Source organism: Tinamus guttatus, unplaced genomic scaffold (assembly GCF_059628265.1).
Source record: "Tinamus guttatus ecotype Peru unplaced genomic scaffold, ASM5962826v1 Tinamus_guttatus_pri_ptg001083l, whole genome shotgun sequence".
Taxonomy (NCBI): domain Eukaryota; kingdom Metazoa; phylum Chordata; class Aves; order Tinamiformes; family Tinamidae; genus Tinamus; species Tinamus guttatus.
In genome coordinates, this window is record NW_028289617.1 from 594026 (window position 1) to 609106 (window position 15081).

The 15081-nt window shown below is 63.4% G+C and overlaps 1 protein-coding gene across 1 annotated transcript; it reads right to left on the reverse strand.

The window, feature by feature from the left end:
- Positions 1–3195: 3195 nt before the first annotated feature.
- Positions 3196–14777, reverse strand: LOC148590837 (uncharacterized). The gene is made up of 4 exons (XM_088538415.1): positions 14769–14777; positions 12637–14256; positions 12005–12466; positions 3196–3204 (listed from the first exon to the last, which is right to left on the reverse strand). The coding sequence occupies exons 1-4, from the start codon at positions 14775–14777 to the stop codon at positions 3196–3198; spliced, it is 2100 nt and encodes a 699-aa protein (XP_088394541.1).
- Positions 14778–15081: the final 304 nt, after the last annotated feature.

A 15081-nucleotide genomic window follows, 5' to 3' on the forward strand; every position in this document is an offset into this window, starting at 1 on the left:
CCCATTTGGGGAGAAAAGGGAGCTGGGGGCACCCAAACCTGGGGTGGTGAGTCCAGAATACCCCAATATTATGGGTGAAATTCTCTAGGGCACCCCAATATTGTTTGTTTGTTTGTTTTGAGGGAGAGATATTGGGTAGGGTCTCAAAAAACTAGGAGCGACTCCAATATGTGTGTGGCGGGGGGGAATTTGGGGCACCCACATACTTGGCAAAACGTTCAGGGCACCCCAACTTCTGAATGAAGGCAGCTGGGAGCATCCCCAGCTGGGGATTCCAGGGAACCCCAATACTGGCAGCCAGGGGTGCTTTGGGCACCCCAATGTTGGGGGGATCTGGGGCACCCCAGTATTTTGGGTGAAGGGAGCTGTGGGCACCTGCACTACAGGGAGGGGTCTGGGAGATGTCGGGGGCACCTCAGTATTGGCCGTGCAAGTAGCTGGGGCCCAACAATACCTGGGCTGAAGGGAGTCTGGGGCACCCCCAATACTGGGGAGGGCTCTGGGACACCCCAATATCCAGTGTAAATGGAGCAGGGGGCAGATCCATATTAGGAGGAGCCTGGCAGAAGTTGGGGACACCCTAACACTAGGGGTGTACAGAGTGGGGGGGATCACCAATGCTGGGGGGGTCTGTGGCACCCCACAACTGAGGGGAAAGGGAACTGGGGGGCACCCTCAAAACTGGAGGGCTCTGCGGTAACCCAGGACAGGGGTGAAAAGAGTTGAGGGAACCACCAGAACTGGGGGGGTCTGGCAACAATACTGGGGTCTCTGGGGACCCCTAATACTAGGGATGAAGGTTTCTGGTGGCATCCTATTACAGAGGTGGCCCAGGGTAGCCCAAAATTGTGGATGAAGGGATTTGGGAGCAACCCAAACCTGAGTGGGAAGTGGGGCAATTCCCTCCCATATCAGGAGATGGAACCTGGGGAACTCCATTATGGGAGGGTCTCACCCTTCTATTGGGTTAAAGGGAGCTGGGGGAACCCCGATACTGGGGGAGTCTGAGCTACCCCAATATGGGAGGAAGGCATTAGAGGGCAGCCCAGCACTTAGAAGATCCTGGGACACCCCAGTACTGGGGGGAGGCAGATGGGAGGCACCTCAATAGTGAGGGGAGTCTGGGGTACCCCAGAATGTTGGATAAAGGGGAACCTCATACTGGGGGGGGAGATGAGCATCCCGATATCCATATTAAAAGGTGCTGGGGGTCCTAGGGCACCCAATATTAGATGTGAAGGGATTGGGGCACCTCAGTATTGGGGGTGAAGGGATTTGGGGGCACTGCAAACCTGAGGAGGAACTGGGACACCCCAATATTGGCTGAAAATGTGGCTTGGGGCACCCCAATCCTGGGCAGGGTCTGGGAAAGGTTGGGGGGAACTAAATACTGTGGGGGTGAAGGGAGGTGGATTCACCCCAATACCAGGGGTGTCTGGGAGAGGTTGGGGACACCTTAATAGTGGGAGTAGAGGGAGCTGGGGGGTGTTTGGGACCATCTGCAGAGCCCCATTTTCCACAGGGAGCCTGGGGGCCCAGGGCCACCCATGGGTGCCTGGGGGGACACCTTACCTCACCCAACACTTTGAAGTGTCTCAGCAAGGCCAACAATTTCTGTTTGATGTTGGGCTGCTGTTGCGGAGATGGGGTAGGTCAGGGCAGAGGCAGGGGCACCCTGGGGACCCAGCACCGCTGGGGACATCCTGGGGACAACTCTAGGACCTGGCACCCTGGCACGTGGGGGAGCATCCTGAGTGCTGCCCCCAGCTCCTCCTGCAGCACCCACAACACCCAAGGCTGCAGCAGGACCCTCCGGGCACCCTGTCACCTCCACCCTGGAGAGGCACCTGCTCACCTGGGTCCAAGCAGAGCCTGGGAGCGTCCTCCTCCTCTTCTTCACTTTCTGCAGCTCCTCTTTCTTGTAGAAAAGGTCCTGGGGGACAGTGTGACAGGATGGCACCATCGGGGGCACGTGTGGGTGCCGTGCAAGCAGTGGGACACCCGTCAAGCACCCACCTGCCGTGCAGAGCATCGTCGCTGCCCTCCTGCTCCAAGCAGATGCTCTCCTCCTCTGAACAGTTGTCCATGTCAGCAGAGTGGTCTTGGGGCACCCATGGGTGAGCACCTGGCTGGGCTGCCCACCCCGGGGATGCTCCCGTGCCCCTTTTCGGCGGGTGCTGCCCCTGCTGGGGGAGCTGCCCCGTGCCCTTGGCCATCCCCATTCCTTGCCCTTCCCCTCTGACTCCAGTGGTGTCAGCGGGGACTCGGGGCACCCGTGGGTGCCTCGGGGGCCTCACCTGGCATCCTGCTCTTGTCCTTGTGGTCCATGCGCCGCTTGAGACTTCATCCGAATCTCAGTGTGGGGCACTGCCATGTTCTGCGCGAGCACCTGCAAACCTTGGGCGCTGGGCACCCAGGACCTCCATGCTCGCCTCCGGCCTCCCGCATGCACCACGGACCTGGGTGTCTGCGAGCTCGCTGCTCACTCTGGACACCCGCAGGCACCCGAGGACCCCGGCATCGGGGTGCCCCCCAGCAGGTGCCCACACGCACCCGAGGGCCCAGGCATCCGGGCGCCCGCATGAACCCAAGGGCCCAGGCTTGCAGGTACTGGCCTGCAGGTACACTGGGGACAGGCACCCGCACGCACCCAGGTGTCCCAGCACCCGCACGCACCCCAGGCACCGGGGCACCAGCCTGAGAACACCCGAGGGGCGCATGCTCTGGGGCAGCCGGCAGGCACCCGCCGGCACGTGGGCACCCAGGGGTGCAGGGCACTCGGGACACACGGCCCCGCAGGGACAATGTGGGCACCCCTGCCCTGAAGGCTGCAGGGGCTCGGGCACGAGCTCTGGACATCCAGGCTGCACGGGGGAGGCTGCTGTGGGTGAAGGGGCCAGGGGAAGGGCGGCTGGAGGGTCCCGGGCGCCTGTGGCAGGAGGGATCAGGGGCTGTTGCGGGGAGCGAGGGGCGCTGGGGGCAGGAGCTGTGCGGGTGAAGGGGGCTGGGGTGAGGGCCAGGCGGGGAAGGGTCCTGGGCACCGGAGTCTGTGGGTGAAGGGGGCTGGGGGCAGCTCAAGGGGGAGGGGTCCTGGACGGGGGCTGGGAGGGAAGTGTCCTGGGGGTGGGGGGTCCTGGCAACAGGGCCCTGCGGCTGCTGGGGGGAGGATCAGGCTGGGGAAAGGGAACCCAAGGGTCAACGGTCCTGGGGGTGGGAGCACAAGGGGGAAGGCTCATAGGGCCTATGGATCAACTGTGCTGGGGGGGGACCACAGGGGATGGGCACTGAGGACAAGGACACCCAGGGGAACCATTCTGCAGGTGGGAGCCCATGGGTGGTGGCTCCGGGAGGGGAGGAACTGAGCAGATGGGGACCCCCTGGCTGAAGTGTTCAGGGGGTCGGGGCCCTGTGGAAGAAAGGTCCGGGGAGCCGGGACCCACGGGGAAAGTGCTCGGGAGGTGGGGGCCCATGGGGGAAGGGGCCGCGAGGTTGGGGCCCATGGGGGAAGGGTCCAGGGAAGCGGGGCCCGCGGATAAAGGGTCCAGGGAAACAGGGCCCATGGGTAAAGGGTCTAGGGAAGCGGGGCCCAGGAATAAATGGTCCAGGGAAGCAGGGCCCGCGGATAAAGGGTCCAGGGAAGCGGGGTCCATGGGTAAAGGGTCTAGGGAAGTGGGGTCCACGGGCAAAGTGTTCGGGATGTGAAGGTCCATGAGTGAAGGGCCCAGGGTAGGGGGACCTATGGATGAAGGACCCAGGGGATGGGGGCCCATGGATGAAGTGTTCAGGGCCTGGGGCCCTATGAATAAAAGGTGGAGGGGCCTGAGGTCTTCGTGTGCTGTATCCACAAGGTGGGGGCCCATGGGGGAAGGGTCCAGAGGTTTGGGCCCTTTGGAAGGGCTCAGGGAACCGGGGCCCAGGGGTGAAGGCTTCAGGAGGCGGGGGTCTACAAATGAAGGGTTCAGGGAATCGAGATCCAGAGGTGAAGGCTTCAGGAGGCGGGGGTCTACGAATGAACGGTTCTGGGAACCGGGGCCCAGGGGTGAAGGCTTCAGGAGGCGGGGGTCTACGAATGAAGGGTTCAGGGAACCGGGACCCAGGGGTGAAGGCTTCAGGAGGCGGGGGTCTACGAATGAAGGGTTCAGGGAACCGGGACCCAGGGGTGACGGGCTCCATACGTGGGGGTCGATGGATAAAGGGACGTGGAGGTGGGAGCCCATGGGGGAAGGGTCCAGGTGATGGGGCCCTATGGGAGAAGCGTGCAGGGGATCGGGGCCCATGGGGAAAGGGCTCAGGAGGTGGGGGTTGATGGGGGAAGGGGCCGGGAGGTGGAGGCCCACGGGTGAAGGGTTCAGGGGAGGGGACCCTTCCGAGGACGGGTGCAGGGAAGAAGGGTCCAGGGACGACGTGTTCGAGAGTTGGGGGTCTACGAATGAAGGGGTCAGGGAACCAGGGACCACGGGTCATGGGTTCAGGGAAACGGGGCCCACAGGGGAAGTATTTGGGAGGTGGGGGCCCACGGGGTAAGGGTGCTGATGGGGAGGGACCCTTAGTGATGGGTACGGGAGTTTTGCGCCCGTGAGAATTGGGTCCTGCAGGTTGGGGAATACAAGTTGTGGGGTCTGGGGTCTGGGGTCCACGGGGGATCGTTACTGGGGGTGGGGGCCCACGGGTGAAGGGTCCAGGGCAGGGGGCACTACGGAAGGAGGACCCAGGGAAGCAGGACCCACGGGAGAAGGGTTTGACAGTTGGAAGCCCATGGGGAAAGGGGTCGGGAGGTGGAGCTGCACGAATGAAGGGTCGAGGGGAACAGGGTCTTCGGGTAAAGCATCCTGCAGGTTGGGGCCTTCGGGTGAAGGGTTCAGGGGAGGGGACCCTTCCGAGGACGGGTGCCGGGAAGAAGGGTCCAGGGACGACGTGTTCGAGAGTTGGGGGTCTATGAATGAAGGGGTCAGGGAACCAGGGACCACGGGTGTTGGGTTCCATATGTGGGGGTGGATGGATAAAGGGATGTAGAGGTGGGAACCCATGGGGGAAAGAGCCGGGTGATGGGGCCCTATAGGAGAAGGGTGCAGGGGACCAGGTCCCATGGGGAATGTTTTCTGGTGGTGGGGGTTGTTGGGGGAAGGGGCCGGGAGGTGGGGGCCCACGGGTGAAGGGTTCAGGAAAACAGGGACCACAGGGGAAGTATTTGGGAGGTGGGGGCCCACGGGGTAAGGGTGCTGATGGGGGGGGACCCTTGCTGATGGGTGCTGTAGTTTTGCACCCGTGAGAATTGGGTCCTGCAGGTTGGGGAACACCGGCTGTGGGGTCTGGGATCTGGGGTCCACGGGGGATGGTTACTGGGGGCAGGGGCCCATGGGTGAAGGGTCCAGGGCCGGGGGCACTACGGAAGGAGGACCCAGGGAAGCAGGGCCCATGGGTGAAGGGTTTGACAGTTGGGGGACCATGGGGAAAGGGGCCGGGAGGTGGGGGTCCAGAAATGAAGGGTGCCGGGTACCAGGGCCCACGGGTGATGGGTTGCATAGGTCGATGGGCTCCTGGGAATGGGGGTCCATGTGTGAAGTGGTCCTGGGGGGGCCGTCCCATGGATGAAGGGTCCCCTGGGCCTAGCCGTGGGCCTGAAGCAGCCTGATGTTTAGAGCAGGCGGCTGAGGGATCCTGGGGACTTGTTCCCACGGGTGAATGTTCACTGGGACATTGGCCTGGGGTGGGGGGTCTTGTGGGTGGGGGTTCTATAACGATACACACATGGTCAGATGTTTTGGGGATGAAGGGGCCTGGGGTTGGGAGCCCGAGGTTGAGGTGCCCAGGTGGGACGTGTCCCTGAGTGGGGGGCCCGGGTGTTGAGGGCCCGAAGGTGACGGGTCCAGCTGGTTGGGACCCAGCAGGGAGGGCTCGTGGTGCAGGTGGCCCCACAGCAAGGGCTCCTCGTGCTGGGACCCCCAGGGTGGCAGGTCCCGGTGGCAGCGCCCCAGGGGCACTGGGTGCCGGGGGCCGCAGGGCGAGGGGCGCCGCGCGCGGGGGCACCTGTGCGGGGGCTCGCGGGGCCGCGGGCCCCGTCTGCAGCTGCAGCTCCGGCGTGGGGGGGGCGCTGGGCCCCACGGCCCCCTCCAGCTCCTTGGAGCGCAGCACCCGCGGGGAGCCCTGTGCCGGGCTCGGTGTCACCAGGAGGCACCCAGCAGTGCAGGGGGGCAGGGCCCCCTTCCCCCTGGAGCCCCAGCCACTCCATGGAGTTTCCCTCCTGCCCCAGGAGCCCCTGGCAGCTCTCCAGACTCACTGGAACACCCAGCTGCACCACAGGGCACTTATGGGATCCCCTCCAGACCCATGTCTGCACCCCAGGGCAACCACTGGAGCCCCAGGTGGCTTGGGACCTGCCTGCACCCTGGGGCAGCCTGGGAACCCCACAGACCCACTGGGATCCCCCTATTGCACCTTGGGGAACCCTTGGTCTTGCCCAGACTTCTTGGTACTCCCACCTGCCCCTGGAGCTCCATGGGACCCCCAGACACTTTCCGACCCCCTGTGGCACCACAGGACACTCTGGGGATCCCCAGTCCCTTGCAACCTACTGCCTGCACCCTGGAGCACACAGGGGACTCCACCAGATCCTTTGGGACCCCCTGTTGCAGCACAAGGCACCTTTGCCCCCCTGCAGCCCTCTTGTCACTCCCAGGCCTGCACCCTGAGACACCCTTGTTGCCCTCCAGACCCATTGGGACCCCCCACCAGGTACCCTGGGACTCCCTTGCTCACCTAGACCCTTTGGGACTCCCCTGCTGCACCGTGGGGCACCCATGGAACGCCCAGAGACCCATCAGAACCCCCTGCCTGAACCTTGCGGCACTCATGGGACCCCAACAAACCCCTTGGGATTCCCCTCTTGCACCACAGGGCACCTTTGGAACCCTCCCCCTGCTACAGATGCCTCGTAACCCCCTGCCTGCATTCTGGGCACCCTTGACCTGCCCCCCTGCCCCACACACACCCATTGGGACTCACTGTAGCACCCTGGGCACCCTTGGAACCTCCCAGACACACTGAGATCCCCCTGCCTGCATCCCAGGCCACCATTACCCATTGGGATCCCCATGTTGCACCATGGCAACGCCAGGCCCCTTGGAACCCCCATGTTGGACCCTGGGACATTCACGGGATCCCCAGATCCCTTGGAATCCCTATATCGTAAACTGGGGTACCCACGGGACACTGCTGACCCCTTGGGACACCCCAGCCTACACCCTGAGGCACCCATGGGCCCCACCAGACCCTTTGCGGCTCCCCTGTTGCACTCTGGGGCATCCTTGGGGCTCCCAGACCCCTTGGGTCCATCCTGCCCATGCTCGGGGGTACCACTGTGCCCCTCAAGACCTGTTGGGACCCCCTGTGTGCACCCTGGAGGACCCGTGGTCCCTTTGGACCCTTTGGGACCCGCCCCGTTGCACCATAGGGAACCACTGAACCCCCCACTCCCACCCCAGACCACTTGGGACACCCTTGTTGCACCCTGGGATCTCCCCAGGCCCATTTAAACCCCCATGTGGTACCCTGGGGCACCCACGGGACACCATCCCCCCAACTCCTTGTGACACCCACGTTGCACCCTTGGAATCCCCTTGCGACCCTCCTGCCTGCAGCCTGGGGCACCCCTGGGCCCCTCCAGGCCCCTCGGAATCCCCCTCTTGCACCATAGGGCGTCTTGGGAAGCCCCTGGAACCATTTCCCAACCCCTGCCTGCACCCTGGGACAGGACCCTTGCGCCCTTTGGACCCCGCAGTGCTCTGGGACCCTCACCAAAAGCCCCGACGATCCATCCCATTGGTACCCCCTCCCACCAGCTCTGCCCTGTGACAGCGATGGGACCCCCCAGACCTCAGGTGCCAGGGGCCCCTTCGGCACCTTCCCCACAGACCTCTTTGAGCCCCCCAGATACCCTGGTGTCCCCCCCGGGGGTAGGAACCCTTCGGTCCCGGCTCTCCCACCAACAGGACCCCCTTGGGTCTCACCTGGGGTTCGGCAGTGGTGGCGTCGGGGTTCTTGACCACTCTGTGCACAATCCGCAGCCTCTTCAGGAAGGCTCTGAAGAACCTGGGGAGGATGGGGGGGCAGTCAACGGACAGAGCGGGGCCCCGAAGCCTGGGCCCATTCCCATAATCCCAGCAGGAGAGATGGGGACCCCGGGCAGGGCGCGCACGAGCACATGTGTGTGCTGCAAGCAGGTGTCATGGGCATGTGCACGAGCACCAGCGTGTCTCACACACGGGTGACGTGAGGGTGATCACAGGCACCCACGTGTCTCACACACGGGTGACGTGACCATATGCATGAGAACACGTGTCCTGCACACGCAGGACGCGAGTGTGCTGACGAGCACACACGTGTCACAGGAGGCACGGGTGGCCGTGAAGACTCGCACGCCTGGGGTGCATCTCCCGTGTGCAGCGCACACACTTGCCAGCTCGCACGCACCGCGCGCACGGATGGCCGGGCTCACGCGCAGCCCCGGGGCCACGCGGGCCCCTGCCACGAGTTGGCAGGAGCGGGCGCAGCGCACACGCACACACGGGCGCGGGCACTTCCGAGCACGTGCACACCCGAGCACACGCGCGTCCCCGTGCTCGCTTACACACACGCACTTGTGCGCAGGCATCTCTCCATGTCTGCAGACAGGCGAGTGTGTTTGTGGGGCCGTGTCACATGGGGAGGGGACGCTGGGAGGACAATAGTGGCAGGTCCCTGCACCCCAGGGCAGGGTGGACAGTGACGGGGACCAGGGGTGGGGGTAGATGGGGACTGGTGGGACCCTGCACTCAAGGGCGGGGGGGACACGGCCCCCACAGGAAGCGGCACTGGGGGGAAGAGACACCCGGGGTGTCTGGCACTCAAAGCAGGGGGGTACCCGGCCCCAAGGGGGCGGCTCTGGGGGTGCCACGGGGGACGGCAGCACCCAGCGGGGCCCAGCGGGGCCGGCACCCGCGGGGCCGCTCACCTCGGCACGCAGCCGGCCGAGCTCCACTTCCCCATGGCGGCCGCGCGCAGCTCCCTGGCACCAGGCGCCGCCGCTCCCGGGGGGCCGCGCCAGGCCGGGCTGGGCCGGGCGGCTGCAGCTGCGGGGCCGCCGCCTGCCGGACCGGCCCGCCGGGGCCGCGCGCTCCTCCGCCACCTGCCACGCGCTCCCGCACAGCCCAACGGCCGCTGCCCACAACAGCCAGCAACGGCCCCAGCCTCCGGCTGCGAGGCCACGGGGCCCCGGCCGGCCCCTCGTGCCTCGGGCTGCCTCCAGCCGCCGCCTCCCGCGCTTCCGAGCGCCTCTGCCCGCACGGGGATCGCGCAGGGATCGGTCATGCGGGACTCGCGCCGCCCGCAGCCGCCGCCGCCCGCCGCGCGCCTCGCTGCGGCCCCGGGGCCGCCGCCTGCAGCCGCCGCTGCCCAACGGCCGCGTCACGCGCTGGCCCCGCCCATGGCACGCGCCGCCACGCCCCCAGCCTCCCGCCGCGCGCTCATTGGCTGCTTCTGCCGCTGCCCCGCCCACCTGCCAGCAGCAGTACCTGCCCCGCCCCCGGGCCCCGCCACCACCTGATTGGCTGCGGATTAATGAATATTCGATAACATCGGTAACATTGGAGCCCAGCGCTGCGGCTGGTGCCAGCAGGGGACGATCCTCTGTGGGCTGGAAATGTCCCCCTGCAGAAGCCTCTGCTCCCGCCACGGAAGAGGACAGGACACCTGCCCAGGAGCAGGAAGTTGGTTCGTTTCCTCCTGCTCCTCGGGCTCTTCACGGGGAGTTAATCCATGCACCAAATGCCCATGGAGAAGCTCCTGGGATGCAGCGGGGTTCAGTTCCCTCCTCTGTGCTCCGCAAGTTCACAGGAGGTTTCCCCTTGACTAAATTTTATGTCTCTCTGCATAGGAGCTTCCTGTCTAAGCTCGTAATCCACAGGGATGGAGAGAGGGTGGCGGCTGGACACACACAGACACCTTTGGACTTTTGAAGGGACAGAGTGGTGGTGGGGTTGTGTTTCCATGTGTTTCCTAAGTAAAGCAGGACAAGGCAATGGGCAGCCTTACGCCAGACTTAGCCTCCAGAAAAACACTAAGTTTGTGTCTTTCTTCTGAAGCTGGGGTCAACAGTACACCAATGCACCCAAGGGATTGCAGCATGAAAGGGCCTCTGCTCTGCCTGTGCGCTCTGTGGGCTCCAGGGGAGGAGGTCAGAGGCCCAGCGTGGTCTTTCAGGGACCAAGGGCTGCATTCGGGGTTCATGTCCCTGGGAGCACTGCCATGGGAGGTGCAGAATGGTCTCTGAATTGCATGCCTGGGGCTGTCGCACAGGTGACAGTGCTGATGACAGATGCCCATCCTTTTGGAAGGGAACCTGAGGCTCCAGGAGAGCTCAGGGGAACCCCGGGGATGCCTAGGGGTGGCAGTGAGTGCAGTCTCACCAAACATGAGGCAGCCCATGGTAGAGTCCCCCAAAGACCGCGCAGCAAATGCAGGCATGCCTGGGGAAAGGAGGGCTCGGCAGTCCCTGGAGAAGCAGGGGGGACCCAGGAGGCGCAGGGAAGGAGGACTGGAGAGTGATTCATGCACTCGCAGTGAAACACCACAGGCCGGCGCTAACGCACACCTGAAAACATCTCCTGCTCTTGCAAGAGCCCAGGGGTCACTCTGAGAACCATTCAAAAGCCTGGACTCGTGCCAGCCGTGTCAGTCGTGAGCAGCCCTGTTTGGCTAGATCTGCTTCCCACCCCAGCCACCAAGGCCAGTGCGGAGTCAGGAGTCACCCATGGCCTTAGGGCCCCACAGCCCCACTAGTCTTTTCATGGAGATTTTCTGACAACAACTGACAAGGGGAGAAAAACCTTCCGAGGGGTTTATTTGGAGTTGACAATGGCTGTTGCCACCTAGGGCTTGTGTGGGCACATGGCTGCTATGGGGCACGACGCAGCAGCCTCTCTGTAGCCCCCAGGACACAGTGTCCATCGCTCTGCACCAGCCCCGCTCCAGGGATCCTGCTGGGCTCTATCACCTGCACCGCTCCTCTCGCTGCCCCGCGATGCAGCGGCAGCAGAACGCTCTGCTCAGAGCCCGAAGCGCCGTCCTGAGCCGCGAGCGCCATCGCCGGGGAGCCGCGATGTCCGGAAGGGCAGCGGTGCCTGCGGTGGGAAGCAGAGCTGTGGGCAACGGGCTGCACGGGCGCAGGGCTGCACCTGCCTGTCCCTGCCACCAAGGGCTTCCCAAGGGGCTGTGGCCTCAGCACAGCAGCCCCCGAGCACTTCCTGCTGCCGGCCCCGGTGCCGCTCGCTGTTCCAGAGAGACCCGCCGTCCCCAGCAGGGCTCTCCACTCGGGTACGTACCTGGCTCAGTGTCTGCCGTGGGGCTGCAGGAGGACGATGACTTCTCCTCTTGGGGCTCCGAGGCCTCCTGCATGGACAGAGCAAGAACACGCACCCGTCGGCCATCAGCTGCTGCTGATCAGGGTACCGGTGCCCCTGGTTACACAGGGTCAAAGGGTTCGGGGCTGGGGGAGGCTTCCCGGGGCTGTGCGTCCCACGGGAAGGGACCTGCGGCTGGCACGGCAATGGGACACGGCTCGTTGCGGGGCCACAGCAGCAGGGCTGGGCAGGGGCCGTGATGCACAGGGGAACAGAGGCAGATGGGGGCGTGTGTGGCACAAGGGGGTTCGTGCACTGTGTGCGGAGGGGGCTGCTGCTGGGGCTGCCCCTTCCCTCCTCGCTGGGCATCCAGGCCCCAGGGCTGAACGTGGTGCAGGGGTGGAGGGGATGTCAGCCCTGCACCTTTGGCACTTGGAAATGGAGAGGACCCATCATCTCCCCATGGCAGACCGCACAGGGCAAATGGCTGGGGGTGACAGTGGGGCACCGTGGACAGGGGGATCCCTTGGGATGGGGCAGCTCTGGGCATGCCCTCTGCACTTCCCCCCACACAGCTCACATAGGAGCTCCCTTGGGTCGTGGGGACAGGTGACATGCTCCATGCTTACCTGGGGAGCAGGGCCTGCAGCCTGCAGAGAAGCTGCTGCTGTCGCTTCCTGCAGCAGAGATTCCTCAGCTCCTCTGGGCATTGCTGGCTCAACAGAGGGGCTCTCCACCTCACCAGGTCCCTCACTGGCAGCCTCTGCTTGTTTGATGTTGGGCAAGGAGGGCACCTTCTCCAGGTCCATCTCCCTTTCCGCAAACAGGCTGCGGAGGCTGGGTCTTATCCAGGCCAAGGAGCTACTTTCCTCCAACTCCTCCTCTGGCAGAAGCTCTTCATCACCATGCTCCTCATCATCACTCTGCTCTGCTATTTCCTCCAGGTCTCTCCTCCATGTTTCAATGTTCTGCTGGGGGGCATGAGCATAGAGGCGCTCCAGGACCTCCCACTTGCCCTTGGCATCCTTGAGGAGCTCCACTTGCGTGATCTCCGGTTTCCACAGGTTGTGGAAGGAGTTTCTGGCAAGGAGCTAGGAGAAGAGAGGCAGAATTTTTGAAGGGAGCTTCTTTTCCCAAAAGGAAAGGTCTCTTGGGGGATTTTGTGCCAGTGCTGGGACAACCCGTCTGTCACAGCGTGGCACCGGGGTCGGCCCCAGCACCGGGAGGGCTCCCACCTGGCCCAGCCCTCCCTTGCACTCACCTCCTTGGGTCTCACATTGAGGGATCCTGATGCTGACAGGGAGAAACGCTCCCCATGGCCCTCCTCTTCCTCGCCCTGGCTCTCCTGCAGGCTCTGCTCCTTCTTCAGGAAAGTGACTTCCCGGATCCGTGCCAAGCTCTGCCCCGTGCGGGCCAGGCAGCTCCTGTCGAGCTCCTCCAGCGCCTCCGTCTTGACGCTGAGCACCCCCAGGTACCGTGCGGTGTTGTCTTCGTGCACACGCAGCGGCCTTCCTTGCACGTGGCAGGTGATGCCCCCAGGCTGTTGTTTCGGGTCCTGCCCTGCTGGTGCTTGTCGTGGTGTCCCTGTCCCACCATCCTTGCCTGGGGAAGCTGGTGTCCCAGCCCTGCTGACCTCCCTTTCTTCCCCATGAGCGCAGGGATAAGGCCCTTCCTCAGCTGCAGGGGCTCTTCCTTGGTCACACTCCATGGTCTGGAGCAGCCACGAGCTTGCCTGTGTGCCTTGATCGACGGTGTGTGCCAAGGCATCAGGCTGTGCTGGCTGCTGGCTGGCTCCAGGGCTCGCATCATCAGGATGGCTCAAGGGGGCAGACCCCAGCCCCACGCCTGCCTCCTCCAGACCCACAGCAGGAGGTGTGGGGCCATGTGGGACAGGCCCCTGGCTCTCAGATCTCAGTTCTGTGCCAGTTTCTCCATCAACGCTCTGAACGAGGCTGACAGGCTCAGGCGAGAAAGGCGATGGGGATTCCAGTGGGGCCATTTCACTGCAGCACCCGGCAGTGACGTCTTGTGCAGAGCTGGGTGGCAGCACTGCAATGGAGGAGCTGCTGAGTCCAGCCTCCTCCGAAACACCTTCAGCTGCCATCGCACCCTGCTCGGGATCATCCGGGGCAGAAGAGGCCGCTGCTTCTTGAGGATTCTCCATCGCAGGCACTTGCCCTTCAGGAGGAATGCTCTGTGCTCTCAAGAAAAAGGAGGAGCTTCCCAAGAGCTGCTGGCTTTTCAGGGATAGACTCATCCTCTCATCATCCCCTTGAAATATCCTGCCTTCTCCCACTGATGATGTTGAAGACTCAGGCCTGGATTGAGGCAGGAACTGCACATGCTCTTGATTTACCTGGATGAGAGCACTAGTTTCTTGCTGGGGTCTTTGAAGTGGAGGCAGGGCAAGACGCGATGGCTTGAGCTTCTGCTCTTCCCTTCTCTTCCCTGAGTCCAGAGCCACCCCAGCACCAGGAACAGGTGGGAAGCATTCCCTGGCAGCAGCTTTGCTGGAATTTGCAGCCACCCTCTCCAAAGCCATGTTCATTCTGTCCAGGACTTTCCTGGCCACCTGTTCCTTGTCCAGGGCAAAGGCCCTGCCTTTGGGTGAAGACCTGCAGGACGTTTCCAGAGCAGGCAGCTTGGTGTGACTTGTAGATCCTGCTGGTTTCACTGCAGAGTCCTCCAAACCTCCCTGTGTCTGCCAAGCTGCCTTGGCTGGGAGAGGTGGGAAGCTGGGCACGTCTGATGTCCCCGCTTTTCCAGGAACCCTGCCAAGACGCGTCCTGCTGGGTCCTAAAGAACTCTTCCTTACAGGGCCGGTGGAGGGATGCAGATCTTGCACTGTGCAGAAGACATCACTGGCCTTGTCCTCCACCGCCTGCAATCGAAGCCCACCACACAGGCCAGGTTACTTTTCCTTTTCCCTCCCTCCATGCTTCCCAGATGGATGCTTGGCTGTCACCACCGCTCAGCTCTGTACCTGTGCGATGCCGTGTTGGGAGCAGCGTGAGCCCTGAGGGCTGGGCAGCGGCGACAGCCAGTCCCTTCGGTGGGACGAAGCTGGGGTCCATCTGCGCTGCACTGGTGCAGGCAGCTCCTGCTGGCCCACCTGTGGGGAGAAGGAGGCCCGTGATGGGGACACTTGTGTTGGTACGAGCAGCTCCTAAGCACAGGAAACCCCAGCGTCGTGTCGAAGGGAACCTCTTGGCTGGGCAAAATCCGGCTGAGCTTGGCCCGTACCTGCTCTCTGCCCTCAGCACAGAGCTCATGGGGTTCATGTGGGCCTTGGAGCGTCCAGATCATGGAATCATTATGTTTGGGAAAGATTTTCAAAACCATCAAGGCCAACTGTAAGCCCTTCAGCACCACGCCTGCTATACATATGCCTACATGCCTCATCTACACGTTTCTTGAACACTGCCAGGAACAGTGACTCCACCACCTCCCTGGGCAGCCTCTTCCAATGCTTTACAATTCTTCCCATGTGGAAAGTTTTCCTAGTATCTAACCAGTTCCTCTCCTGGTGCAACCTGAAGCCATTTCTTCTTTTCCTATCAGTATGTTAGAGATCAGCCTCCCCTCACTGCACCCTCCTTTCAGGTAGTTGTAGAGAGCAATAAGGTCACCCCTGAGCCTCTCTTCTCCATACTAAATAACCCCAGCTCCCTCAGCCGCTCCTCATAAGGTCTGTGCTCCAGACCCT